This window comes from Procambarus clarkii, chromosome 74 (genome assembly GCF_040958095.1).
Source record: "Procambarus clarkii isolate CNS0578487 chromosome 74, FALCON_Pclarkii_2.0, whole genome shotgun sequence".
Classification (NCBI taxonomy): domain Eukaryota; kingdom Metazoa; phylum Arthropoda; class Malacostraca; order Decapoda; family Cambaridae; genus Procambarus; species Procambarus clarkii.
The window spans coordinates 4,711,205-4,739,172 of NC_091223.1; the positions used below are offsets into that span (position 1 = coordinate 4,711,205).

General features: G+C 39.6%; 1 protein-coding gene across 1 annotated transcript; it reads left to right on the top strand.

The window, feature by feature from the left end:
• LOC123774803 (plasma membrane calcium-transporting ATPase 2) lies at positions 1 to 27,968 on the top strand. Its single transcript, XM_069313095.1, has 7 exons — positions 1 to 188; positions 4,456 to 4,491; positions 14,696 to 14,795; positions 17,796 to 17,919; positions 18,423 to 18,558; positions 24,040 to 24,135; positions 27,828 to 27,968. Exons 1-7 carry the CDS (start codon positions 23 to 25, stop codon positions 27,905 to 27,907), a joined length of 738 nt encoding a protein of 245 aa, XP_069169196.1. The 5' UTR covers positions 1 to 22; the 3' UTR covers positions 27,908 to 27,968.

Below are 27,968 nucleotides of genomic sequence, written 5' to 3' on the forward strand. Positions count from 1 at the left end.
TACCTTGCCGGAGGAGCTGGCGATGCGTCAAGAGGCGTTCGGAATCAATGTCATCCCACCCAAGAAGCCGGCCACCTTCCTGCAGCTTGTCTTACGAGCTCTCAAGGACACCACTCTCATCGTCCTGCAGGTGGCTGCCGTCGTCAGTATCGTCCTCTCCTTCTTCCACGCTCAGGAAAAGCATGAGGGTAAGTTGTCATTTCCTGCTGGTGGGTTAAGAGTTTTTTCTGTTGTTTTTTAATTAAGTGCATCTTAATCTTGTTGTTTAGGAAGTACAGTATGATGAAATGGCTCCTCACAGACTTTTGATATATCAACTAATTGAATGTTGTGTGTGTATATGGTTGTATATACTATTTGAATTTACCATCTGTGCTTCCAGGTTTGAACTGTTGCCTCTTGGACCCCGCCATTTTAACCATCAGTTATTTTTCTTTTATCATATACACTACATATTTTGCTCTCTCACACACACATCCCCAGGATGCAGCCCGTAGAAGCTGTCAAACTACGAGGTACCTATTTTACTGCTAGGTGAACAAAGGCATCAGGTGAAAGAAAATGTCCATTTAATTGTTTCTGCCTCGACTGGAAAGCGAACTCTAGAACGCTGTTCACTCGACTGCAAGGATTTGTGTGTGAAATTACCTAAATGTAGTTACAGGATTGGAGCTACACTCGTGGTGTCCCGTCTTCCCAGTACTCTTTGTCATATAACGTTTTGAAACTACTGACGGTTTTGGCCTCCACCACCTTTTCACTTAGCTTGTTCCAACCGTCTCCCACTCTGTTGGCAAAAGAAAACTTTAATATTCTTTCGGCACCTTTGTTTCCTTAGCTTAAATCTGTGTCCTCTTGTTCTTGAAGTTGCTGGTTTCAGGAATTCCTCTTTGCCAATTTTGTCAATACCTGTTATTATTTTTCAGTAGTGATCATATCACCTCTTTTTTTTATCTTTTAGCTCTGGCATATTTAAGGACTCTATCTTCTACTCGTAACTCTTATTTTTCAGTTCCGGAAGCCATTTTGTAGCATGCCTGAGATAGGGGAACCATACAACTGTGGCATATTCCAATTTTGGTCTCACAAGTCATGAACAGTTTCTTTAGTATTACACCATCCATGTAATCAAAAACCTTTATTTAGGTTCAGATAGACACAGTCAACCCAACCCAACCCAACCATCTCTTTCCTGTAGAATCTCTGTGGCTCTATCATAAAAACTAAGTAAATTTGTTACACATGATCTTCCTGTTCGAAAACCATACTTTCTGTCTGTTATTATGTCATTACTCTCTACGTGTTCTACCCATTTGGTTTTAATTTTTTTCTAGTGTTTTGACTACCACACTTGTTAATGATACTGGTATACAATTTAGAGGGTCTTCTCTGCTACCATTTTTGCAGATTGGAACTATGTTTGCCTTTTCCCATATATCTGCTAAGGTTCCTGTGCACAAAGATGTCTGAAATATAAATTGGAGTGAAATGCTCAGCTCAGTTGCACATTCTTGCAGCATTCAAGGTGTAACTCTGTCAAATCGAACTGCTTTATTTCTTCCTATCTCCTTGAGTAATTTTTCTACTTCGTCTTGAGATACCTCTAAGTATTCTTTGGTGTTCTCCAGAACTGACATTGGGTCCGGCTCTCTGAAATCCTCATTTTGTACAAACCACACTTTGGAACTGTTAATTTAGTGTTTCACACATTTCTCTTTGGTCTCGCCTCTCAACCGTCAATCTACTGGTGTACAGATTCCTGAACTTCTCGAGCTCTGTCATATTTTAATAGCTCTATTATTTGAAACTGTGTATAGTCAGCCTCCACCACATCACTTCCTAATGCTTTCCATTTATTAAAGACTCTGACATTGAAAAAGTTCTTTCTGTCTTTGTGGGTACTCAACTTCCACCTATGTACCCTTCTTGTGCGAGTACCATCCGAGTTAAATAATCCGTCCATTTTAATCTACCCTGTCAATTTCCCTGATAATTTTGTATAGGTGATCATGTCTTCCTAAGCTCTTCTGTCTTCCAGCGACGTGAAATGCAATTCATGCAGCCTTTCCTTGTAATTCATGTCTCTTAGTTCTGGGACTAGTCTAGTGGCATACCTCTAAACTTTCTCCAGCTTTATCTTGTGCTTGACATAGTATGGACTCCATGCTGGGAACGCATACTCCTGGATTGGTGTTACATATGTTGTATACAAGATTCTGAATGATTCCTTACAGAGGTTTTTAAAGACAGTTCTGATGTTTTCCAGCCTTATATATGCCATTGATGATATTCTTTTTATGTGGGCATCAGGAGACAGGTTTGGCATGATATCAACTCCTATATCTTTCTCTCTGTCGTTTCATGAAGGGCTTTTATCTCCCAATCGGTATCCTGTGTCTGGTTTCCTGTTCCCTCTACCTAGCTTCATTACATTACATTTACTTAAGTTGATCCTTATTAGCCATTCATTGGACCATTCCTTTAGTTTATCTAGGTCATCTTGTAGCCTCTTACCCTCCTTTGACCAGACCAGGGTCAAAGGAATTCTTAGTGATAAATGAACTTTGTGTCAGAGTCACAATTGTAGGCTCAATGTGGCCCGTGCATGCGCCAGAATTTGGTGAAAAACTGTACCTAAATTGCACCATGAGTGTCGTCGGTGGTTTGTTAGTCAGAGAGCTTAGCTAATAAGCTCCAGGATTAAACAATCCTTAAAGACGATCATGGTCTAGTGGTTACGGTATTCTATATTAAGAACATAAATTAATGACTTAGTTATGTTAAATTAAGTTAGTTTAGGATAGATTAGGTTAGGTTTGGTCATATTTCTACGTTAGTTTTAACTCAAATCTATATAAATAAAAATGATAAAATATATATTTTTATATAAATAAAAATGTTCGTTTGTGCATAACCTCTTATCTCCGAAAGCTCCTCACCGATTGCTTTGAAATTTTCACACAACGTTCCATTCGCATTCGAGCAGGTTTTTATATCATACTATATAGATGTCACGTCTGTGACGGTGCAAAAACATGCTTTTTCGGAAAAACTGTGTTTTTCATGTGAGGGAAATCTTTGAAACCTTTTTACCGATTTTTTTAAATTTTGACACAACGTTGCATTCGAATAGGCGCGTCTTTTTATATATCTACTATTTACATGACTCACCTGTGACAGGAAAAAAACATTTTTTTTTAAACAGCACCATCTGTTGGACGTAAGAGCAACACACGCTGTAATCTCCAAAAGTTCTTCACCGATTGCTTTGAAATTTTGACACAACATTGCATTCGAATAGGCGCGTCTTTTTATATACCTACTATATAGATGCCACCCCTGTGACAGGTAAAAACATGCGTTTTTGAAAAACAGCGCCATCTGTCGCACATAATAGCAACATGCACACTATACTAAATATGTAACGAATTCCATTTCAATATTTCCGATTGCATTGATAAATTTTATTTTCATAGATTTTGATTTATTTTATTTTTTATTGAATTATTTTGTGTGACATTGTGTTGGAATTGAGCTGTGTTGTTTACCTTACCGTTCATTTCATAAGTATAGATGCCACACCTGTGACAGGTAAAACTGCTTTTCTTGAAAAACAGCACCATCTGTTGCATGTAAGAGCAACACACATGCTATACTAAATATTTACAATTCCATTTCAATGTTTCTGATTGCATTGATAAATTGAATTTTCATATATTTTGATTTATTTTCATTTTGATTTAATTATTTTGTGTGAATTGCATTGGAATTGAGCTGTGTTGTTTACCATACCGTTCATTTCGTGAGTATAGTTTAATTTTCATTTTTTCATATTTTCATTTAATTTTGTATCTGATTTTCTTATATTTCAGTGATGGGAACATCAGATCACTTGATGTTCCCAATTTTCTGATGGGAACATCAGACATTTGGGAAGGCATCGCACGAGGGAGTGGGGAATGGTGGGGATGACGAGGGGACGGAAGTGAGAGATGGTGGGGAGGACGAGGGGGACAAGGGAGTCGGGCATGGTGGGAAGGAAGAGGGGATGGTGGAGTGGGGAATGGTAGGGAGGACGAGGGGATGGTGGAGTGGGGAATGGTTGGGAGGCCAAGGAGACAGGTGAGGGGGGAATGGTGGGGAGGACTGGGGGACAAGGAAGGTTACTGTGGCTCAGCAACGGCGTGGCCGGGTACTGCTAGTTAAAAAAAATAAAAACGTATATAATATAATGCAAAGCTCTATCATTCCATCAGGTAAAAAAAAAGAGAAAAATATATAACTTCAGGAAAACTCTGCTTATCAGTTTAACATAAGGAATACTGTATATAGTCTTTCCAACAAGGCCAAGTTAGATGGAGGACTCTGCCTAAAGAGCATGACATATGTGCTTGCCTGAGATGTAATGTTATTCACTGGTAGTTAACCTTGTCTTTCCTCAATGTTTTCCAACAGATAGCGGTAATAAGGATCCTGCCAAGGCGGCCGTTCGTAAGTATCATACATGCTGTCTCTCTTAAGTGTTCTGATTTCGTACATACACCTGCACTGTTTAGTATGGGGTCTACCTACCATGTCTTCTTCCACTGATGTGCATATTTTAATTTTCCATGTTCTCATATGCATGGATTTTACATGTTAATGTCTAGAGAAGCGTTAGAGGTAGAACATTCGTAGATGACAGAAGCCAGAGTGCATGGGGAGGATTGTGTAAAACCCTGGTCCGGCTTCAGTGGAAGCCTCAGGATCCTTTGTATGTTCAGTAGAACTCCAGGTTGCAATCCTTTTGACCATGTCGTGGTCTGATTGTCTGGGGCGAGTGACTGGGAATACCCAAAGCATAGGTTCGAATCCTCATCACGGTTTCTACGGATTTACTCAATAATAATAATAATAATAATAATAATAATAATAATAATACTTATTTAGGGAAAGTAGATACCGTACATATAAAATGAGTTATAAGCTGAATGTTGGATTTCTAGATAGAGCAAGTGGGAAATAAACGTGGGAAAATAATGATGATGTGGGAAAATAAACTTAAAAACTTAGACTTAAAACTAATTGAGATCAAAAGCAAAAATTTAACTGAAGTAGAAGTTAGTTTAGTTCATTTATTATGCACCCCATACCCGTCTTGTGGGCGGTAGTGAAATGGGTCACAGAGGCACATAATGGGCTCAGGGACTGAACCCCACAATTCATTGAGCTAAAAGTTACAATCTTGATGAGCTAGTTACAAAATTCAATATAAGTCGTCACATCAACAATGGGTTCGAGATCGACCACAAGTACAGTTTCTAAATTAAGCAACTGACATATGTGGAGAGCTAGTGTCACAATTGATATGTTTGTCCTGCACACCGCCCCCCATCCAGTGGGCAGCAGTGGATAGGTTACAATCACTCAGTTACTACCTACAGTTAGCAAACTGGGGATATTTGGCTAAAATTTCTGGTAGCAGATCATTTTGAATGAAATATTTGCACATCGTTGGAACATTGGTTATAGAATTGTCTCTAAATTCACGTATCTTTTCGCACTCCATCACATAGTGACGGAGGGTGTGCGAATAATTTTGTTGACACAGTTTACATTTGGTCAGGTCTACATCGACAGATAATGAGAATTCCCAGAGATACTTGTAACCGAGTCTAAGGCGAGCAGTAGTAACATCTAGCAGCAGACTGAAGTAGAAAAATTTACAATAATTACATATTGAATGAAACAGCAGAAATTTTAAATCATTCAACAGCAGAAGTCTCTGCTGTTGAATGAAACAGCAAGAGAACAGTAGATATTAATTTTACCTAAATAAACAGAAAGAATAATTTTAAGTTTTTTTTAAACTGCTGATATGTCAGATATCAGCAGTTTAAACATACTAGCTCATGCAAGCGATGAGTCTCAATAATGTGGCTGAATCACACACTAGAAGGTGAAGGGACGACGACGTTTCGGTCCGTCCTGGACCATTCTCAAGTTGATTGAGTCTATCGACTCTATCGATAGCGAGTCTATCGACTTGAGCTCCTATTGCATGTCCGTGTATCCGACATTATTAAGTTGGGGGACTGGCCTGTCAGGTGCCGACAGGTATTGTCGCAGGAGTTGTCTCGGGCCCAGCATGGGAAAATTGGCCCAATTGAACCAAGTGTTGAAGTGGATGACATCCAGGCCGCTCTACAGGTGTTAGGGGGTGTATCAGCAGGATTATTGGAAGTTACCAGAGATTTGCGGAGCAGCAGGACCGACATCCATGGTCAATGTAAAGTTCGATGGGCCCCTCCCTGACCGGGTGGCACTACTCAGGACCTCGTATCAGGTCCAACCCGACAATTTCCCTGTGTTACGATGCTATGCTTGTCATCTATTGGGCCACAGGCGCCTCACCTGCCATAATGCAGCACGCTGTGCAAACTGTGGCAAAACAGGCATATACAGACAGCGATAACGGTGGGTGCTCTGCTGCACCTCGCTGCCTTTTATGCCATGGCCATCATAAGGTTACGTTCAAGAGTTTCCCGGTATATCTTGAGGCCCTCCAGTTGGACATCGATCATAAAACAGTGGGGAACCCTCGACATGAGCTGTTCCTGAGGTTGCGCGCCCTCAATCAGCCTATCGCTCCTTCTCGCCTCCAGGTTCCCCCTGGTCTCACATGTAGGATCTAACACACGCTCTTGCCTGTCCCAGTCACATATGCCTCATACGCATAGGCTGCTAATCGATTTTCCCCTCCTGGGTCACCTCGACATGGACGAAAACTCATCCATGAATACAGATATGGACGCTCAGTCTCGGCCGGAGCCTGGGACTCGTCACCCCCCCTGCCTCCTCCCAGAGAAGCCAATACCGGCGTCGTCGACACATGCATCGATCAGGAGGTTCTGCTCCATCAGATAGCCCTGATGATCCTCTGGTTCCCCCAGGCGCTTTCCCAGGGAATTGTGACACCGATGGAACATGAGGCCCAGAGTGAAGCACCCACCAGTTGCAGGCGCCGTCAAGAGAATTCTCGAGCCGATCACCGCTTCCGACAGGCAGAGAAGCATTGCTCAACAACCTTTGGACTGGCTGTCATTGATACCACACATTTTACTTACTTTGTATGAGGGTTTTATGGCTTTTTCTGGTAGCCCCTCCTTTGGAGACGTCTGTGCACAGGTGGTCAGAAAGTTAGCTGTTGTATTTCAGGGATAATGGCGCCCCATCCTGAGAATACTGTGATTTTCTGATCAGGGAAAGGAAGACACCAACAGTATGGGGGCTTATTTATTACGTAGTAGAAGTACAGGTAAAAAATTTCTGCAGAAGTAAAACAGGCGTCTAAGTAAGTCTTAACAATTATATAACATAGCCGTGGCTAACTCAAAGTACACCGAAACAACTTAAATTGTACACCCGTAGTAAAATAAAAGTAATCTTATAGCCTAGTAACAAACTCTGCAGAAACCTAATGGCCTATTGCCTAGAATTAGCAGTGAGGCGAATGTAACATAAATACAATACAATACAATACAATTTTATTTAGGTAAGGTACATACATACAATAAATATTTACAAGGATTGTTTGACTTATAGGTAGAGCTAGTACATACAATGCCTAAAGCCACTATTACGCAAAGCGTTTCGGGCATGATAAACTTAAATGACAAGCTTAATACTAATTGAGCATAATGAGTAGAATGAAAACAAGAAATGAAAACATAGATGAAAAAGCAGCACAAATACAATTATGTCGACAAACAGCGCTCTTTAAAGAAAAAAACAGACATTGGTTGACAATAGAAGGGTAAGGTAGGTTACAGGGGATTTATTAGGTATAGCTTCGCTTTTAACTTAAACTGGTTGAGAGAGGTACAGTCTTTAACATGGTTGGGAAGGTCATTCCACATTCTGGGCCCCTTGATTTGTAGAGCATTTCTAGTTTGATTAAGTCGTACTCTAGGAATATCAAAACTGTATTTATTTCTGGTGTGATGCTCATGGGTTCTGATACAACCTTCTATGAAGCTTTTGAGATCAGGATTGGCATTATAGTTTAGCGTTTTATATATGTATAATACACATGAGAGAATGTGCAGTGACTTAATGTCTAACATATTCAGAGATTTAAGTAGGGGTACCGAGTGATGTCTGGGGCCAGAATTGGATATTGTCCTAATAGCAGCTTTGTGTTGAGTAATTAGAGGACGTAAGTGATTTTGAGTAGTAGAGCCCCAAGCACAAATACCATAGTTGAGATATGGATAGATAAGGGAGTAATAGAGAGTCACCAGGGCAGGGCGTGGTACATAATATCTGATCTTAGAAAGAATGCCCACAGTTTTTGAAACTTTTTTTGATATGTTTAGAATGTGTCCCTGGAAATTAAGCTTGTGGTCAATGAGAATGCCAAGGAATTTGCCATCTAATTTGTTACAAATTTGGGTATTGTTTATTTTGAGATTTATTTGATTAGAGGATTTATTGCCAAACAGAATATAAAAGGTTTTGTCAATGTTAAGGGTGAGTTTGTTGGCAGTTAGCCACAGATGGACTTTATTTAGCTCAGTATTTACTGTGGCATTTAGAGCAAGGGGATCAGGACTGGAGTAAATGAAGGTTGTGTCGTCAGCAAATAGAATTGGTTTGAGGTGTTGGGAGGCATTTGGAAGGTCATTAATGTAGATGAGAAAGAGGAGAGGGCCAAGTATGCTGCCCTGGGGAACACCAATGTTGATGGGTAGGGTGGGAGAAATTGTATTATTCACAGAAACATATTGGAGCCTGTCAGTAAGGTAGGATTTGAGGTATTGTAGGGAATGTCCTCTGACTCCATAATGATGTAATTTAAGAAGAAGGTTTTGGTGGTTGACAGTGTCAAAAGCTTTACGCAGGTCCACAAACAACCCAACAGGGAACTCATTTTTATCAAGAGCTGTATGAATCGAGTTAAGCATACTAATAAGTGCATCGTTAGTGCTTTTTTTGGGTCTGAAGCCATATTGGCAAGGGCTAAGTATATTGAGTTTGGCTAGATATGAGTAAAGCTGCTTATAGATTAGTTTTTCAAAAATTTTTGACAAGTTTGGCAGGATAGATATAGGTCTGTAGTTGTTAACATCTGTGAGATTACCACATTTGTGGACAGGCGTTACTCTCGCTTTTTTTAGAATATCTGGGAAGGTTTGGAGTTCAAGTGACTTGTTGAAGAGCAAAGCAATAGCAGGGGCTAAAGATCTGGAGGCTTTTTTGTAAATTAAAGTTGGTATCTCCTCAAGGGCACCAGACTTGGTTTTAAGGGAAAGGATTATCTCATTGACGTCAGTGGAATTAATAGGCTTTAGGTACAGAGACTGTGGATAGTTACCTGAAAGATAGTCATTAATGTCTGTACTGGAAGATGGAATATCATTTGCAAGGGATGAACCAATGGAAGAGAAGAACCTATTGAACTCAATAGCAGAATCAGAGGCTGAAAGCTGACCATCGTTATTAGACAGGAGAGTCGGTTTGTTATTTAAAGACTTCTTTGATCCCAATATTTGAGAAATTGTTCTCCAAGTTTGTTTAATGTTGCTCTTTATTTGGGTAAACTTATCTTCGTAGTATTTAGTTTTGGCTCGTCTAATTATCTTAGGCAGCAATAATGAGTAATTCTTTGAGAATTCTTTGGAGACAATTCCTAACCTATACTTCTTCTCAAGGTCATGTTTTTTATTAATAGATTTAAGTATTCCCTTTGTAAGCCAGGGATTGTTAAGCCTTTTGGTTGTGACTTGTTTTGTAAGCATAGGACAGTGGGTATTATAAAGGCTAAGAGTTTTTTGAAGAAAAGATTGCACTGCTAGGTTGATGTCCACTATGTTACCTAACTCGGACTCCCAGTTGACATTATCAGTAGCAGTTATAAAATTGTCTATAGCAGTTTCATTGTGTAGTCTAAAACGTATCACTCTTGACTCAAGAGGTGGTTTGCTAATGTTAGTTAAGAGAAATGTGGGGTAATGATCTGTAGTGCTATCGGTGATTATACCTAAGTAAGCGGAGAGGTTATGTTTGTCCAGATGTGATCGAGCGTCGTGGCAGTGCTATCAGTGATTCTAGTAGGTCTAGTGATTAAGGGTGAGGAAGCAGGAATTCATACAGTTGAGGAAGCTAACAGCAGTGGGGTGTTCAGCTCGCAGAGGTCAATATTAAAGTCCCCTGCGATAATTAGGTGGTTTTTGTTCAGTCTGTTATCAAGTATTAGATTTCTAAGGTTTGAGTTGAATTCGGACACATCAGTGTTAGGAATTCTATAAACTGCACCCACAGTCAGGACAGACTCGGCACCCTTGACTCTGAAGCTGGCGAAGATATACTCCCCATAGCAGTCTCTGGTTCTAATTTCTTTTAAGCATGTTAGTTCTTGGTGGTAGTAAAGAGCAGTGCCACCACCTCTCTGAAGTTGACGACAGTTGTGAATTGCTGAGTAGTTAGGCATGTTAAAGAGCTGAGTAGTATCCTCTTTCAACCATGTTTCAGTAAGTATAATAAAAGAGAATTTGTTGTCAATAGCTTCAATCAAGGCACTAACATCATCGAAGTGTTTACCTAGGGATCTAACGTTCAAATTGATTACAGAGATATTGTCATTATGAGTTAATACATTGTTTACATCATGTGCTGCAAAATATCTGCAATTTAGATCATTAAAGTGATAATTGTCATAGATAGTGGATAAGAGGTTAAGTTCAGGGTCTATACTTGTCTGCATAAAAAAAGCTGATTGCAGGAAAAACAAGGGAAGAAAGGCAAATAACAAGGTAGAAATAAGCTATAAAATAGGGAAAAAGATGTACACAATACAGAACAAAGCAAACTCAAAAGGGGCTTACAGGGGTACAATGGAGTAAGGGAGTATGGCTAGGCTAGGCAACCTAGGTAATAAATGAGATTAACGAAAAAACATATAAACATGGACTATACAAAACACAAGATATAGAAATACAAAACAAAAATAAACAAGACTAAGCAATACAAAAACAAATTGAGCAAAAATGAAAAATGAGGTAGATTACTTACAAGTACTCTCAGGTACACTGTAAGTAACAATTTGCAATTTGAGATGCAGGCAAAGCCAGGGGTACAATGGAGTAAGGGAGCATGGCGAGGCTAGGCAACCTAGGTAATAAATGGAATCAAAGAAAAGTTGAATAATAAGCATAGGCAAATTTAAGCTAATGATTATTAACTATAAATAGTTCAGTTATGACTGTATAATTAATAAGACCTGAAGAACTATTTATGCACTCAATTAAATAATTTCAGTAAATGACTAGTTAAGAGTAAGTTAAAAATTAAGTCAGAAAATGAAACAATGAGACTTAAGAAACCTAGCCCCACTAGTTGACAGGGGGTTAATTAAGTTAATTCACTGGGAGTGATAATGAGCTGAGACAGACCACATTGGGAGAGGAATGCGTTGAGGTTCTCTTCTTTAGTAATTGTGAACATTTTGCCCTCTGCGGTTTTTCTCACCTTTATCAGTCCATCTCTAACGAAGCACTGATGAATCGCATCTGGGTTTTTTGACGGATTTGACGCAGGCGGTAGAGGAGGTGCTGTCTGTTCCTAATCTAATCTAACTCTAAATCTAACTCTAAGTATAACAGTCAGGACACCATGAGTAATTATAAGTGAACAACATAACATAATGGTAAACCCTAGCTGGAAAATGGAAAATAATTAAGCGGCAGAAAATTACATAGAGACTGGAAAAGCCTGATATGAATTTGGAGAAGAAAATAACCCCAGGCCAGAGGCCGTGCCGCCAAGGAATAAGGAGTGAGGGCAAGTCCTCTCCTACTACACTATTTATGCCACCCAGACTGGCCGCACCGCGCCTTGCGGAACGCGCTGCGCAATTGTCTCTTCCTTCCCGATCAGAAACTCCACCGCCTTTCGTGCCAAAAGGAAGTGTCCATGTTATGGAATGCCCATTCCATTTTTTAAGAAGACGCAATTTTATCGGCAGCGCACCGCCGTTGATCGTGGGACTCTGTGAGACTTGGCTTACTGACGATCTTTCGGTGCCGGGGTATTCGGTCTATAGACAAGATCTCGGCCAGTACGGGATGCAGGGTGACTTGCTCTCTTGGTCAGGGACTCAGTTCCCAGCTCCTTTCTCCGGATTCACTCCTTCCCGGGGCGGGCATTTAGAGTTCATGGCAGTGAAGGTGGCCCTCTCCCATGGGTGAGGCACCTTTGGAGTTCTGTATAACCCGTCTACCAGTAACGAAGAAGGAACTAGAACACTCTTTTGGTCAGATCACAGACACCTGCCTCGTCATGGGTAACTTTAATGCTCGGCACTCATCATGGCAACCACAACACGGGTCGCCACCACAACACGGCTGGCCGAGCCCTGTTTCAGTTTCTCCTTGACTCCCAGACCTCTCCTTACTGACGCCGCCAGGTTTGGGAACCCGGATAGACCCGCTGAATGGGCATACATCAACGCTCAATCTTTGCACTGGAAGAGGCCCCTTCACGATGGCGCAGATATGGACCAGACCGTACCTGGGTGGTGATCACCTGCCCATCGTCATCTCCTTCGAGGGCACTGTTCGTCCTGCTCTGACTACCCGAAGATCCAAGTGGATCTTCTAGGAAGAGGGGTGGCTAGGCTATGAGGCAGTAGGGCGCCACCCTACTCCATTGCAGCGGCAGACCTTCCGCAGGGTGGACACCAGGTGTAGACGTAGACAGTAATCAGCCCTTCCTTGCCAAACGCAAGGCCTGGGCTGATTACTGTGCCTCTCTCCAATTTGACTCCTCCTCTGTGGGAGCCTGGGCCTTTGTTCGCAAGATGATAGGTAGGTACTCCCGGCCTTCCATCCCACCCAGAGACCCCAGTGGTAGTGGGGGCCCTGGGGGAAGTACAAATAGCTGAACTTTTGGCTGACCACTTTGAGGATGTTAACCGTTCCCCGCTCCTTTCTGCAAGTTCCATAGGATGGGGCTCCCGACAGGGTATAGGACTAGCTCAGGACCTGGATCTTCCATATACATCTGTTGAGCTGGAAGACGCTCTGTCACTCTCAAGGTTGGGCACTATGCCAGGGATAGACAACGTCCCATATGAATTTGTTCGGGGGGCTCCCAGGATCCTTCAGTCCTACCTCCTTCACTTATACAACGTCTGCTGGTCTTTTGGTGTCTTCCCTGACTCGTGGAAACACACCATTCTTCTACCATTGGCCAAGTCAAGGAAGGATCCATCTGTCCAGAGTTCATATCGGCCCATAAGTCTGCTTCCATGTCTTGGCAAACTGATGGAACGTCTTGTTCACACCCGGCTACTATGAGTGGTGGAAACCTCAGGTCTCCTACCTACACAAGAGAATTTGTGGAGTGAGATTATGTTTAGCATGTTTAGGAAGTTAAACACGGGGGCCGAGTGTTGTATGAAAGCAGAATTTGTTATTATTCTGATAGCAGATTTTTGCTGGGTGATGATGGACTTGAGGTGGTTTGCAGTGGTTGAACCCCATGCACTGATACCATAATTAAGATAGGAATAGATTAGTGCATAGTATAGAGAGATGAGAGCAGAGTTAGGTACATAATATCTGATTTTGAAGAGTATACCAACTGTTTTAGAGACTTTCTTAGTTATGTGCTGTATATGGGTGTTGAAGTCGAGTCTCTTGTCTAGGAATAGGCCAAGAAACTTTCCATCATTTTTATTGCTAATGTTAACATTGTCTATCTGAAGCTGAATTGCATTTGGAGATTTGCTTCCAAATAAGATGTAGTAGGTCTTTTCTATGTTAAGTATTTATGCCCGAAACGCTTTGCGTAATAGTGGCTTTAGGCATTGTATGTACTAGCTCTACCTATAAGTCTACCAATCCTTGTAAAAATTTATTGTATGTATGTACCTTACCTAAATAAAATTGTATTGTATTGTATAAAATTGTATTGTAAGTGTTAGTTTGTTGGTTGACATCCATAAGTGGACTTTTTTTAGTTCATTATTAACATTATTTAGTGTATGTGGGTTGGGGTTAGAGTAGATGAGGGTAGTATCATCAGCAACAATATAGGTTTCAGAATGTTAGAGACATTAGGCAGATCATTGATATATATAAGAAATAGGTCCCAAGATGATGCCCTGTGGCACTCCAATGGTTAATGGTAGAGTGGGAGAGGTTATATTATTGATGGCTACACATTGGTGTCTATCACTAAGATAGGATTGGATATAGTCCAGTGCATGGCCTCGGATTCCATAATGATGGAGTTTACGTAAGAGGTAATTGTGATTAACAATATCAAAAGCCTTTCTCAGGTCAATGAAGAGTCCAATCGGAAACTCATTTTTGTCAAGGGCTGAGTAAATTATATCAAGGAGACTGATAATTGCATCGTTTTTTTTTGGGGGGAGCAGAAGCCAAACTGACAGAGGCTAAGAATGTCGAATTTTACGAGGTATGAATAAAGCTGTTTGTAGATAATTTTTTCAAATATTTTTTATAGTATGGGTAGGTTTGATAATGGTCTATAATTGTTTATGTCTGCCGGATTATCTCCTCTATGAACTGGAACTTCTTGTAAACTTCTTACTTCTTTCTTGTAAAGTTTTTTGTTCATGGTTTTCATAAAATAACTGCACTATGCAAGATGATGGTGAGATGCTAAGCATGTGTTGCCCCCCCCACAGAAAACGACTCAGATGAGCAAGCACCCCCATGGATCGAGGGCGTGGCCATCCTGGTGGCGGTGGTGGTGGTGGTTCTGGTCACCGCCTTCAATGACTACAGGTAACCTATTAGAACTAGTTTCTTTCCATTGCACTCACTGTCTATATATATAGTTACAGAATTTCAATTGTTACTCTCCTTCCTATAATTTGGCATTATCGCTAATATTTGAATTTTAATGATGATAAATGATGAATTATATCATGTGAACAATTACATGATTGTTTATATAATAATGGTTACCCCTTGACCTCTAGTAATAATCAGTAGTATTTTCACTTGTCTTATAAATGGTCACAAGCACAGTCCTCCTTGCAGATGATTTCAAATATATATGTGTCTTTATGTACTGTATATATATCTTTCATACCTGTATCAAAAAGATTCACTGTATGTGGTCAGGAACAGTGCATTATTCACTGTATGTGTTCAACACTATATTACCAAATTCGAGGACTTTTACTTCAAATCATAAAGTGAGATTTTGTATTATTTAGATCATTAAAATGGCATGTGAAAATGGTGTGTGACCTCACAAATAAAATGTTAAAGTTAAAAATCAGTAATACTAAATTGCCACCATTATTCATGTACAGTATACTATTATTATTATTAAAGCAGTCCTCATGGCATAGTTGTAAAGCACTTGCCTGGTGCTTCACAAGAGCTTTGTACTGGGTTTGTATTCTGGCCATGAAGGATTGACCAAGTGCCAATCCTTAACTGTAGTCTCTGTTCATCCAGCAGTGAATGGGTACCTGGTTGTTAAAGGATTGGCGGGTCATATTCCGGGAAAAAATTAGGATTAACCCTTAAAACGCGTAAAACATACATATACAATTTGACATAACTCAAATTTTTAAAACTTGCACAAACACTTTTTAATTTTTTGTGCATAACCAACTAGGCAAATGCTCCAACTTTGTCTAAATGATCACAATGTACAGTGTAACTTGAAAAACACGAAATAAAAAATAATTTTAAAATTGAATATTGAAAACTAAAGATTTTAAAATCAGAATAAAAAATATAAACTATCACCAATTGTTCATTTGGTGTTGTTATTCTCTCAGAATAAAATATGATCTTCATTTTCATCAAATTAGAATATAGGCTTTCAGTATACTTTACTGTAAACAAAATTGTCAATATGGCATTTGAAATATGCAGCAAATTTAGGCCAAAAAAATTATAACTCCAAATGTATAAGGTTTATAAAAAAATCCATTCTGAAGGGATTGCAGAACAGACAGATGAGCACACAATATGTCAAAATGGTGAGAATCGGTCAAAAATTGGAATTTTAGAAGCCACTCAAATTTGAAACTCTAGTTTCAAAGATAATTGAAGATGAAGTTATCGACAATGAATAAAGGTAGTTCTAATTCGTTAATTTAATTGCATGTTTTAATAAACATTGTTTGGCATTCATACTCGAATATGTGAAAGTTGTAGGTCAATATGTGTTGAATGAAAAGTCAAGAAAAAATAACCCCCAAAAAACAAAATATAGGGGTAATTATAATAATTATAATGATTTAGGGGATATATTTAGGGTATACTCTATATAAGTGAAAAAGCTCTAATCTGGTCCCTAATCATCAAAACAACATAAAGAGACAAAGAAAACAGTCTCAAATCTGAGAAAAAATCAGCCAACAAAAATTCAAAGTCTCAAGTTCTGCGAGTTGTGACTGATTTATTTGTTGACCAATTTAATTTTATCTTCACATAGTTAGGGAAGGATATGCACTCTCCAGGATGTAAAGGTTACAATAAAATCAGATAATAAACAAAGGAGAAAAAAACTAAGATCTTAAAAAAAAATTCTCTAAAAAAAGTATTTTTGGGACATTGATGAAAGTAACATATATTAACATTGGACTATGTATTTATATGATATATAACAAAATAGAGCATAATAACATAGTTATTCATTATTATTTGTGTTATTATGTATTACTCAACAATGCTATAAAGGCTCCAGCTGCATATCCACTTTATGGACACTTCTTACTATTATTCTTTTTCTTTAAGCGTTGGACAGGTGTTGCATCTCTTTATTACTGCATTATTCTTCAGTTCCAGTTAATAGGAGCTGTTCTCCTTATCAACAAAACATTCTTATTTTTTTTTAAATTTGTCTAAAATCAATTTCTGAAAATATTTTGATGAAAGTTTCATGACACTGAAGCCAATAAGTTGAAGATTTTTCAATATTTTTAAGTTATTTTTACATATTTTGAATATTTTTCGCTTCCAGGCCCCCCCCCAATATGGGCGGTTTAAGGGGTTAAATGGATCTTCCCGAAACACTATATGTGCTAGTGGCTATACAGTAAAAGCAAACCAGTATTTGAACCATAGACCAGTAGAGCAAGAGAGTGATTAGTGTGCATGCAATCTTAACACTGTGAACCAAAGATCACTAGAGTTAGTTTAGTTAATTTATTATGCACCCCATACCCATCCTGTGGGCAGTAGTGGAAAGGGTTACAGAGGCACATAATGGGCTTAGGGACTGAATCCAAAAATTCATTTAGTTAAGCAAATTAGTCTTGATGAACTACTTACAAAATTTAGTGTACTATATATTGTTACATCACCAATTTGTTCGAGTCCAATCACAAGTGCAGTCTCCATGTTAAGCAACTTACATATGTGGAGAGCTAGCATCATAATATATATGTTTATTCTACACATCACCCCCCAACTAGTGGGCAGCGGTGGAAATATTACAACATTTACATTTACCAATATATTTACAAAATATTTACCACCTGCAATTTGTAAACTGGGGATATTTGGCTAAAATTTCTGATAGTAGATGTGGGGAAAAAGCTTAAAAAACTTAAAACTAAATGAGATCAAAAACAATAATGAAGTAGATAAATAGAAATAAAATTATAATTATTACATGATGGATGGAACAACAGAATTATAACAAAATAGATAGCCGTTGTACATGTGTGTGTGCATATGGTCTTAACACTATGAGTCATAGTTCACTAGCGCAAGAGAGAGAGTAGTCTTAAACTCTTGACATTGTTTGGTCCACAGCAAAGAGCGTCAGTTCCGGGGCCTGCAGAATAAGATAGAGAACGCCCATTACTTCTCTGTGGTCCGTGCCAGGAACGTCACACAGTTACCCCTGAGTGAGATCCTTGTCGGTGACATCTGTCAGGTAACACATCACTAGACACGAGGTCTAGGTTATGCACTGTACATCCTCAGTAATTCATTTAATTTATTAGTGTTAAACATTTACCGGGTATATTGGATATTTTTACTATGTTTTTTGATTTTAACAATTTGGTATTTGACTGCTATGGTATTTTTACTGTAGTAATATTACAATTGGTGCAGCTTTACCAGTTGAAGTTAATGTATAGCAAATTTTATGGACTAATTTTCAGTTTGTATTCTGTCTGTTTCCTTGGGTTGATGGTTCTGCACGCCACTCGGGAGCTCATTCCAATTTTTAATATTGCTTAACCTAATATATTCTCTGATAGCTTCAGCTGTCAAGCATAGATGATAATTTCTTTTATATTATATATGGTACATTGATATTTTCTATAGATATAAAATTAATTTAGTTTTCTAAATATGTATTTTATAAAATGGTTATGAATAATATTAGAAGGTAACCCGTTCTAATCTTGTGAATATTCTTGTGTTATGCAGATCAAGTATGGAGACATGTTGCCAGCTGATGGTCTCTTGATCCAGGGCTCAGACCTTAAGGTGGACGAGTCTTCACTCACAGGCGAGAGTGACCATGTCAAGAAAAGTGAAACTACCGACCCTTTGCTCTACTCAGGTCAGTGACACTTGTCTTATGTAAGCCTGGTTAATGTCAGCTTGGCTCACGTTAGGTTGTCCCCTAACTCCCCTTGCCACTTCGGGGGTATAGGGTGTTTATGTAGCTTCAGGGCACCAATCCCCCCAGCTACTGGGCATGGTGAAAAGGCACCCCTAAGCATACCTAATTCCCTATCAAACATAAACTAAAATACACATAAATGGCAGATCTCATCACAACCCACAACAGTTAAGATTTATTTATTTATTTATGCATATACAAGAAGGTACATTGGGAATGTGAGGATACATAATGTGGTAATTACAGTCTTGTAAAGCCACTAGTACGCGCAGCGTTTCAGGCAGGTCCTTAATCTAAGAAAATTTTAAGTAGGTAAATACTTGCAAAATTTATAGAAAAAAAAATGATAACAGTTACATGGAATGAAAAAAAGATGAGAGAAAATTGTAGGTACAGTATATTAAAGCACATAGGTAGCTAAGATTGATTGCAATGACAGCTTGAATGGTAGTTGACAAAAATTGGTAGGCACAATACAGCAGAAATAATATAAGATTGATTGCAATGACAGCTTGAATGGTAGTTGACAAAAATTGGTAGTCACAATACAGCATATGGCTAGCACATAAAAGAAGACAGCAATGAACACAATGATAAGGTTGTTTGATACTACATAAAAATTAGGAGATTGGGTAACACTCGGTACAGAGCAAATTTAAAGCTCAGTGTAGGAAAAAAGATGATAATAATAACATACACAAAATGGAAAAAAGTTTGTATTTTGCTTTTCTTATATGGGACACAGTACACAAAGGGAGAGGTGCACAGTATATCATTAAAAAGAACTAAAGCTGATGCAAAACAACATGCTGCCTATGTGGCAGGATTGGTGACTTGACAGCAGCAAACATGGAGAAAACTATTCATAGTGGAAACTCCTAACAAGGCCTGGAGTGGGAGGGTTGTCATGTATGCTCATGGAGGTCCCTCTGGCCGCCACCGTACCCACTCGTGGGCTCCAGCCAGGTCATCCACCCTCTTGTCATTTTCTCCCTCACCTTGAGAGAGAAACTTTCCCCCTCACCTTACCCGAAATGCTATGCATACTAGTGACTTTAGGTATTGTATGCACTAGCTCTATCTTTAAATTCCAAACATTATGTTTATAACTCATCTTCAATGTATGTACCTTTACCTCAATAAAAAAAATCTAATCTAATCTAATCTTGTGAAAAACCATTTGGAGAAGTAGTACTCCAGATGACGACTCTGCTTAGACAGTTGGCTGCCAGCTATCCTGGTTCACCTAAACAAGACTATATTGACCCTTATGCACCCTGTGCACGGTGATCCTGGGACTAAGGCGGTCTGCCCCTGGATGTGGTCTTGGACCATATTCTGTAGATGGAATATGTCCAGATCAGGGCTTTCACAGAGCAAATCTCAAGGTCGCTCTTGGTGAGTCCCATATCCTGAAAACCACATGCACTCTTCTTGCACCATCCTCCTCTCCAATTAAGGGTTATCCTTCCTGGTATATTTCCTCACCTTTTGAAGGATCTCTGGGGGTGCCGTACTTGTCGCACTTGCTCTGATATGGACGGGAGAGTGGGAAGTTATCAGCAGAGACCTGGGTGTCTAATATAAAGGCCTCATCATCTTTGCAAGCTATGATGTCAGGCTTGTAGAAGGTGCCTCCATCCGGTATACGGACTTCATGTTCCACCTCAAAACCTCTTTGTCACAGGCAGCCGGTTACGAACCGGGTGATGTCGTCATGACGTTTCACCCGAGCCCATGTGTCTTGTAGCATGCCTGGCCAAGGATCCCTGGTTTCTGGCAAACATCGCAGAGACCAGAAGCCTCGGGTCTACCCCTAGCTGCCCTAGACGGAGTTGCTACAGTGTTTGCCCTAATCTGGATAGCATGAGCAAAATCTCCTCCACTTAGCAGATGGGTACCGGATGCGACCCACTTGTGGCAAAAAGGAACCTCACAAGTGGATGCAAGGCCGGCACCATCAACCATGCTGTGCAGTTTTGCTTTCCACCTTCTAGAGCGCTCAGTTGTTCTGTTAGAAGAGGTTCCGGCGGTCGTGGTCGGGTCTACCTATCGACGCATTCACGCTTGGAACGCGGGTAAGAGAGCCACTGCCACTGCCACTACCACTGGATCCTTCGACTCTACCAACGTCCCGAGCCGCTTGTTCTTTTGTAGACGGATTGATGTAGCAAAGTCGAGAATTCCTAGACCACCGTCCTTTACGTCGGCATGAAAAAAAGCATTAGGAAGTGTCATGAGGCAGTCGCAGCCAGCCACGAATGGCACGCCACAACCGCCTGTCAAGCCTCGCTAACTCCGTCTTAAACACGCGTCCGAGAACAAGCCGGTGGTTCATCTTGGGGTTTAGGTGGTGGTTTAGTAGGTATAAACTCTGTTTGGGTTTGAGTGGCGCCTGGGTGATGTTAGTCAGGCCGTCCTCAAACAGGGAACCGTAGGATAGGCATCTGTCTCCGGCCACGATAAGTATTCCTAAATACTTATACTCATCCGCCACACTCACAGTACCAATTTCATCGCCCCCGACATAGTATGCCCTCCCTGGTGGGGTCATGTCAAGTCTTACGATGCTCATTGATTGCTATGCTTAGCGTACGGCACTTTGCAACATTTACTTTAAGGCCAGAGCCCACTTAGTGTGTGGTTATCTTGAGGTTATCTTGAGATGATTTCGGGGCTTTTTAGTGTCCCCGCAGCCCGGTCCTTGACCAGGCCTCCACCCCCAGGAAGCAGCCCGTGACAGCTGACTAACACCCAGGTACCTATTTTACTACTAGGTAACAGGGGCATAGGGTGAAAGAAACTCTGCCCATTGTTTCTTGCCGGCGCCTGGGATCGAACCCAGGACCACAGGATCACAAGTCCCGCGTGCTGTCCGCTCGGCCGACCGACTCCCAATCGGCCGACCGGCTCCCAATGTGTGGCAATTACTTGTTATAAGTTTCTGTAGTCCGGCAGCTGTCTCTGCTGCCACAACCAGATCGTTGTCGAAAGCCAGGGCTGATACCTTTTTGCCCCCCAGTCCAACCTCTAGCCCCAAGTTCTAATTAGCCCTAGTAATTGCCTCATCAATTATTAGGTTAAAGAGAAATGAAGACTGAGGGTCACCCTGTTTCACCCTCCTAGTGATCAGGATGTCCTTCGACTTCTCCCCCTGGCTGGTAATTAAATAATTAATTAATTATGTCTGGTTCGACGCCATCGGCGCCCTGATATTGCCTTTCCGTCTATGATTTCTTAATGGGCTTGACTGCTCGTCCTTCCTGTCTGAGTTAGACAGTGAAGACTCTGAGGCCTCACCTTCTGCATGATTTCTGTATTGCACCACTAATTCTTTGTACGCATTCCTTTTCCTTTCAATCTTAATGGACTCCAAAGTTTGCAAAGGAAAGTGCTCTTGCAGCCTCTGGTTCATACCTCCCTGGCCTACCTGGGGTCTGCCTTCCAGCCTCACCTCTTCCATTGCCAGGAGGCATTTCTCCTACTCGGTCCACCTCGCTTTGGGCCTACCCACTCTACTAGCGGCCTCTTCGAGTTCCTGATGGTACTGTACTCTGCGCATGTGCTCAGATGGACACTCATTGCTCTATAGTCTTGGAAGGTTCTACCACAAATTGGACAGTCTGGCAACCAGTCATTCATAGCCGGATCATCATGTAGGTCACCCATCGTGCTAACCTATCGCCTTGACTTGGGCCAGTTGGCTCGTTTCAGCTAGGTACAATATGTGCTAATACATCTGATATGTGCTAGATACATATCAGCTTGGCTCATGTCAGCTATCCTCATGCCAGCTTCACTCTTGTCAATTTGGCTCATGTGTCACCTTGACTCATATCAACTTGGCTTATGTTAGTTTGGCTCGTACCAGCTTGGAACTACTGAATGCTCTTCATAGATTGGCCTCAATTTTTATCACTTGGTATTATGAATGTGAACTTCACCCTCTTGATTTGTTTCTTCAGATAACTTTGTCATACAATAGTCTACTTATTTGGCCAATCACAATGTTTATTCCTCCTTCTATAATTAAATTTGTTTGGGTTTTATATTGTTTATACAAATATGTAAAGTACAAATCAAGAGACTATTGAGTTATTTTCTTTAAATTATCACAAACTATTTAAATTATAACAAAACTATAACAAATACCTATAAGAAATAACAGTTTATTTGAGCTTTGTTTTGTCATGTCATGTTTTTGTTATAAATGTCAACGCATGTCTCCTATTTTAAACAATGCTGTTTGTCGACCAAATTGTATATTTGCTATTTTTCTGCCATGTTCCCCCCTTTTTTAATTTTATATTATTTCAAGACAATTTATACTTTAATCTCAATTAGTATTTAGTTTTCCTGGAGGTGTATAACAAAAAGGAGGCCTGGTCGAGGACCAGGCCACTGGGGAGTGCTAAGCCACTGAAATCGTCTCAAGATAACCTCAAGACACTAACCTCTTCATGCCTCTCTGAAGGGGCCAGGTTCTGTCTTGTGGCTCCCAGTAGGCATAGAACTCCATCAATTGACTGTTGCCATGGTCAAATATATGCACATCAGCCCAGTATAGGTCTAGGGAGCCTCCGGGACTCACCCAGAAAATGGCGTTTAGTTCATTTATTATTGCATTCAATGCTGGTGTTCATTGTATTCATTTGATATTTTTCTTAAACTTTTTCAATATTTTTGTTAGCTTACTTTTCATTTAGTGTTAAGAGTTTACCCTTGACATCTTTAAATAATTTTGTTTCCAAATCATTTTTAGTTTTCCCGAAATGCTTTGCATAATAGTGGCTTTATTATTTATTTATTTATTTTTTAATTAATTTATATATTTATTTATTTATTTATTTATTTATTTATATACAAGAAGGTGCAATGGGTTGTGAGAGTATATAGCATTGGTGTTCTTACATACTTGCACGGCCAATAACACGTAAAGTGTTTCGTGCGGGTTTGTGCCCAAATTACAGTAAGTAGTTTGTTTGTTTGGGAATTTCTTCGGGCATTAGTTTGTGTAACTCCTGTCCCCACAATTATACATTACTCTTGTGTTCTTTGTACTCACATTCTTTTGAATAAAAATTTGAATTTGAATTTGAACTAGTTTCTTGAAACCAGAAAGTCCCAATAAGAATAATTTTATCGCTTTAGCATTTAATTGTGAAAGATAACAGAATATATTTAAGAAACATTGTTTAGGCATTATTATTTTGCTATATTATCATAATGTTTGAACGTCAAGACTAATCCTTCATGCTTGATTAATATATACATAAATACATCTTGCATATGATAAAAGCTGTATGTTATTAACAGCTGGTGATAATTTGGCACTATTCAGACATGATCTTATCAGGTATGAGACTGAGTCCAGCTTTCTGTCATTCTTACCCCTTACAATACTTGGTGTGCCAACAGGGACAACAGTGATGGAGGGGAGCGGGAGGATGGTAGTGACCGGTATTGGTGTCAACTCGCAGGCTGGCATCATCATGACCCTCCTCGGTGCCACAGGTAATGTTTAGTTGTTATTGGTGAATCTTAAAGCTGATGGTTGGCTTGTGATGATGTAGATACATTGCAAGAACTGTAAGCAAGTTAAGTTGTCAAGTAATTACACTTAGGTAATTACAAATGTTTTTTGTCTCTACCTGGCAATGAGTTTTTATTTATTTATTTATTTATTTATGCATATACAAGAATGTACATAAGGAATGTGAGGATACAAATATGGTAATTACAGTCTTGTAAAGCCACTAGCACGCGCAGCGTTTCGGGCAGGTCCTTAATCTAAGAAAATTTTAAGGAAGTAAATACTTGCAAAATTTATAGACAAAAAAATGATAACAGATTACATGAAATGAAAAAAAAAAAGAAGATGAGAGAAAATTGTAGGTACAGTATATTAAAGCACATAGGTAGCTAAGATTGATTGCAATGACAGCTTAAAATGGTAGTTGACAACAAATTGGTAGGCACAATACAGCAGAAACAATATAAGATTGATTGCAATGACAGCTTGAATGGTAGTTGACAAAAATTGGTAGTCACAATACAGCATATGGCTAGCACATAAAAGAAGACAGCAATGAACACAATGATAAGGTTGTTTGATATTACATAAAAATTAGGAGATTGGGTAACACTAGGTACAGAGCAAATTTAAAGCTCAGTGTAGGAAACTAAGATGATGAAGTTAGGTACTTTTTGGTTTTGCTTTTAAATAAGGCAAAAGTTTTACAGTTTTTCAATTCACTAGGGAGTGAGTTCCATAGACTAGGTCCCTTAATTTGCATAGAGTGTTTACACAGATTAAGTTTGACCCTGGGGATATCAAAGAGATATTTATTTCTGGTGTGGTGATAATGGGTCCTATTACATCTGTCCAGGGAGAGTTTCAGAGCATGGTTTGCATTTAAGAACAGGGTTTTGTAAATGTAGTTGACACAAGAGAATGTGTGGAGGGAGTTAATATTTAGCAAGTTTAGGGATTTAAACAAGGGAGCTGAGTGTTGTCTGAAAGCAGAGTTAGTTATTATTCTGATAGCAGATTTTTGCTGTGTGATGATGGGCTTAAGGTGGTTTGCAGTGGTAGACCCCCATGCACAGATACCATAATTAAGATAGGGGTAGATTAGTGCATAATATAGTGAGAGGAGAGCAGAGTTAGGAACATAATATCTGATTTTGGAGAGTATACCAACTGTCTTAGAGACTTTCTTAGTTATGTGTTGAATGTGGGTGCTGAAGTTGAGTCTCTTGTCTAGGAATAGGCCAAGAAACTTGCCATCATTTTTATTACTGATGTTAATGTTGTCTATCTGTAGCTGAATTGCATTTGATGATTTGCTTCCAAATAAGATGTAGTAAGTCTTTTCAATGTTTAATGTTAGTTTGTTCGTTGACATCCATAAGTGGACTTTTTTAATTCATTATTCACAGCATTATTTAGTATATGTGGGTTGAGGTTTGAGTAGATAAGGGTAGTATCGTCAGCAAACAATATAGGTTTGAGAATATTAGAGACATTAGGCAGATCGTTTATATATATAAGAAATAGAAGAGGTCCTAAGATGCTGCCCTGTGGCACTCCAACGGTAATTGGTAGAGTGGAAGAAGTTGTATCATTGATGGTTACATATTGGTGTCTGTCACTAAGATAGGATCGGATGTAGTCAAGGGCAAGGCCTCGGATTCCATAATGCTGGAGTTTCAGTAAGAGGTAGTTGTGATTAACAGTATCAAAGGCTTTTCTTAGGTCAATGAAGAGTCCAATTGGAAACTCATTTTTGTCAAGGGCTGAGTAGATAATGTCAAGGAGACTAATGATTGCATCGTTGGTGCTCTTTTGGGACCGGAAGCCAAACTGGCAGGGGCTGAGTATGTCGAATTTTACGAGGTAGGAATAGAGCTGTTTGTAAATAATTTTTCAAATATTTTTGATAGAATGGGTAGATTTGATATTGGTCTATAATTGTTTATGTCCGCCGGATTGTCTCCTTTATGGACTGGCGTTACTCTTGCTTTTTTGAGGATATCAGGGAAGGTGTGATACTCTATAGATTTGTTGAACAGTAGTGCTATGGGTGGGGCAAGGGCATGGGAGGCTCTCTTGTACACAATGGACGGAATTTCACTGGTGTTCCCTGCCTTGGTTTTTAGAGAATGTATGATGGACACAACATCTGCCAGGCTGATTGGTGAAAGGAGAAGAGAGTTTGGATAGCTGCCTGAGAGATATGTGTTAATATGTGTCTGAGTCTGTGGGATTTTACTGGCAAGATTAGCACCAACCGATGAAAAGAAACTATTAAATTCATTTGCCATTTCTAAATCAGTTGACGGTATATCCCCATCCTTGTAGAGTTTTATTTGGTTATGTGAGTGTTGTTTAGTTCCTAGGATACTAGAGATAGTTTTCCAAGTGCTTTTCATGTTGCCTTTTGCTTCATTGAATCTATTCACATAATATGCAAGTTTGCCTTTCTTATGATACTGGTAAGCATTGATGAGTACCTTTTAGCTACTTCCTTTGAAACTAGGCCAATCCTAACTTTCTTTTCATATTCATGTTTCTTGTTGATTGAGTTGAGAATGCCACTTGTGAGCCATGGATTGTTTAATCTTTTGTCAGTTACTTGCTTGGTAAGAAGGGGACAATGAAGGTTGTAGAGGCTTAGAGTTTTGGAGATGAAGAGGTTAGCTAATGAATTTATATCATGGGTATTATTGAATTCAGAATCCCAGTTAATATTGTAAAGTGCCTCTGTAAGATTGTCTAAAGCTGATTCACTGTGTAGCCTAAATGAAAGTTTCTTGCTTTTGGTGGTGTTATGTCCATGTTCGCTATGAGAAAGGTAGGATAGTGGTCAGTTGTTCTGTCGTAGATTATACCAGATACAAGGGAAGCTGTTATGTTTGTCCATATGTGGTCCAAGGTAGTGGCTGATGTTTGAGTGACTCGGGTAGGTTTAGTGATTGTGGGGATTAGCATACAGGAGTTCATGCTGTTAAGGAAATAGTCAACTTGAGAGCAATTTTGTTGTTGTAGTGTGTTAATTGTATTTCTGCTAACCTAACCACCACCTGCATACCTAGGTAAAGAATGGAACTCTAAATGAGACATTGGTATTTACCTGAATTTATCTGAGAGCCACTAGTACTTTAGTAGCCATGATGAGGACAGGAAGCCAGTAGCTTTTTCAAAGTCCCCCCCCCCCCCATCCCCAATTTTTTCTGATAATTTTATTAAACTGTATTTTAAAATTCATCAGTGTTTTAGCATTTATGGCTCGATAGTTAGTTTTTTTAGTTTAGTTCATTTATTATGCACCCCATACCCATCTTGTGGGCAGTAGTGGAAAGGGTTACAGAGGCACATAATGGGCTCAGGGACTGAACCCCACAATTCATTTAGCTAAGCAAGTTACAATCTTGATGAGCTAGTTACAAAATTCAATATGTCGTCACATCAACAATGGGTTCGAGATCGACCACAAGTACAATTTCTAAATTAAGCAACTGACATATGTGGAGAGCTAGTGTCACAATTGATATGTTTGTCCTGCACACCGCCCCCCATCCAGTGGGCAGCAGTGGATAGATTACAATCACTTAGTTACTACCTACAGTTAGCAAACTGGGTTCTGCATGCAAATCCAGCTAGGAACTGTTATTGTACTGTATAGATTACTTACTATTTACAGACAAAGGAAAGGAGGGAAAGGAAGCAGGAAAATCAAAGGTCAACCAGAAGAAAAAAGTGAAAAATCAGTCTTGCAGCTGAAGCTGTCAAAATTGGCTCTTCAGATTGGATATGCAGGTGAGACTCATGTGATTGGATATGC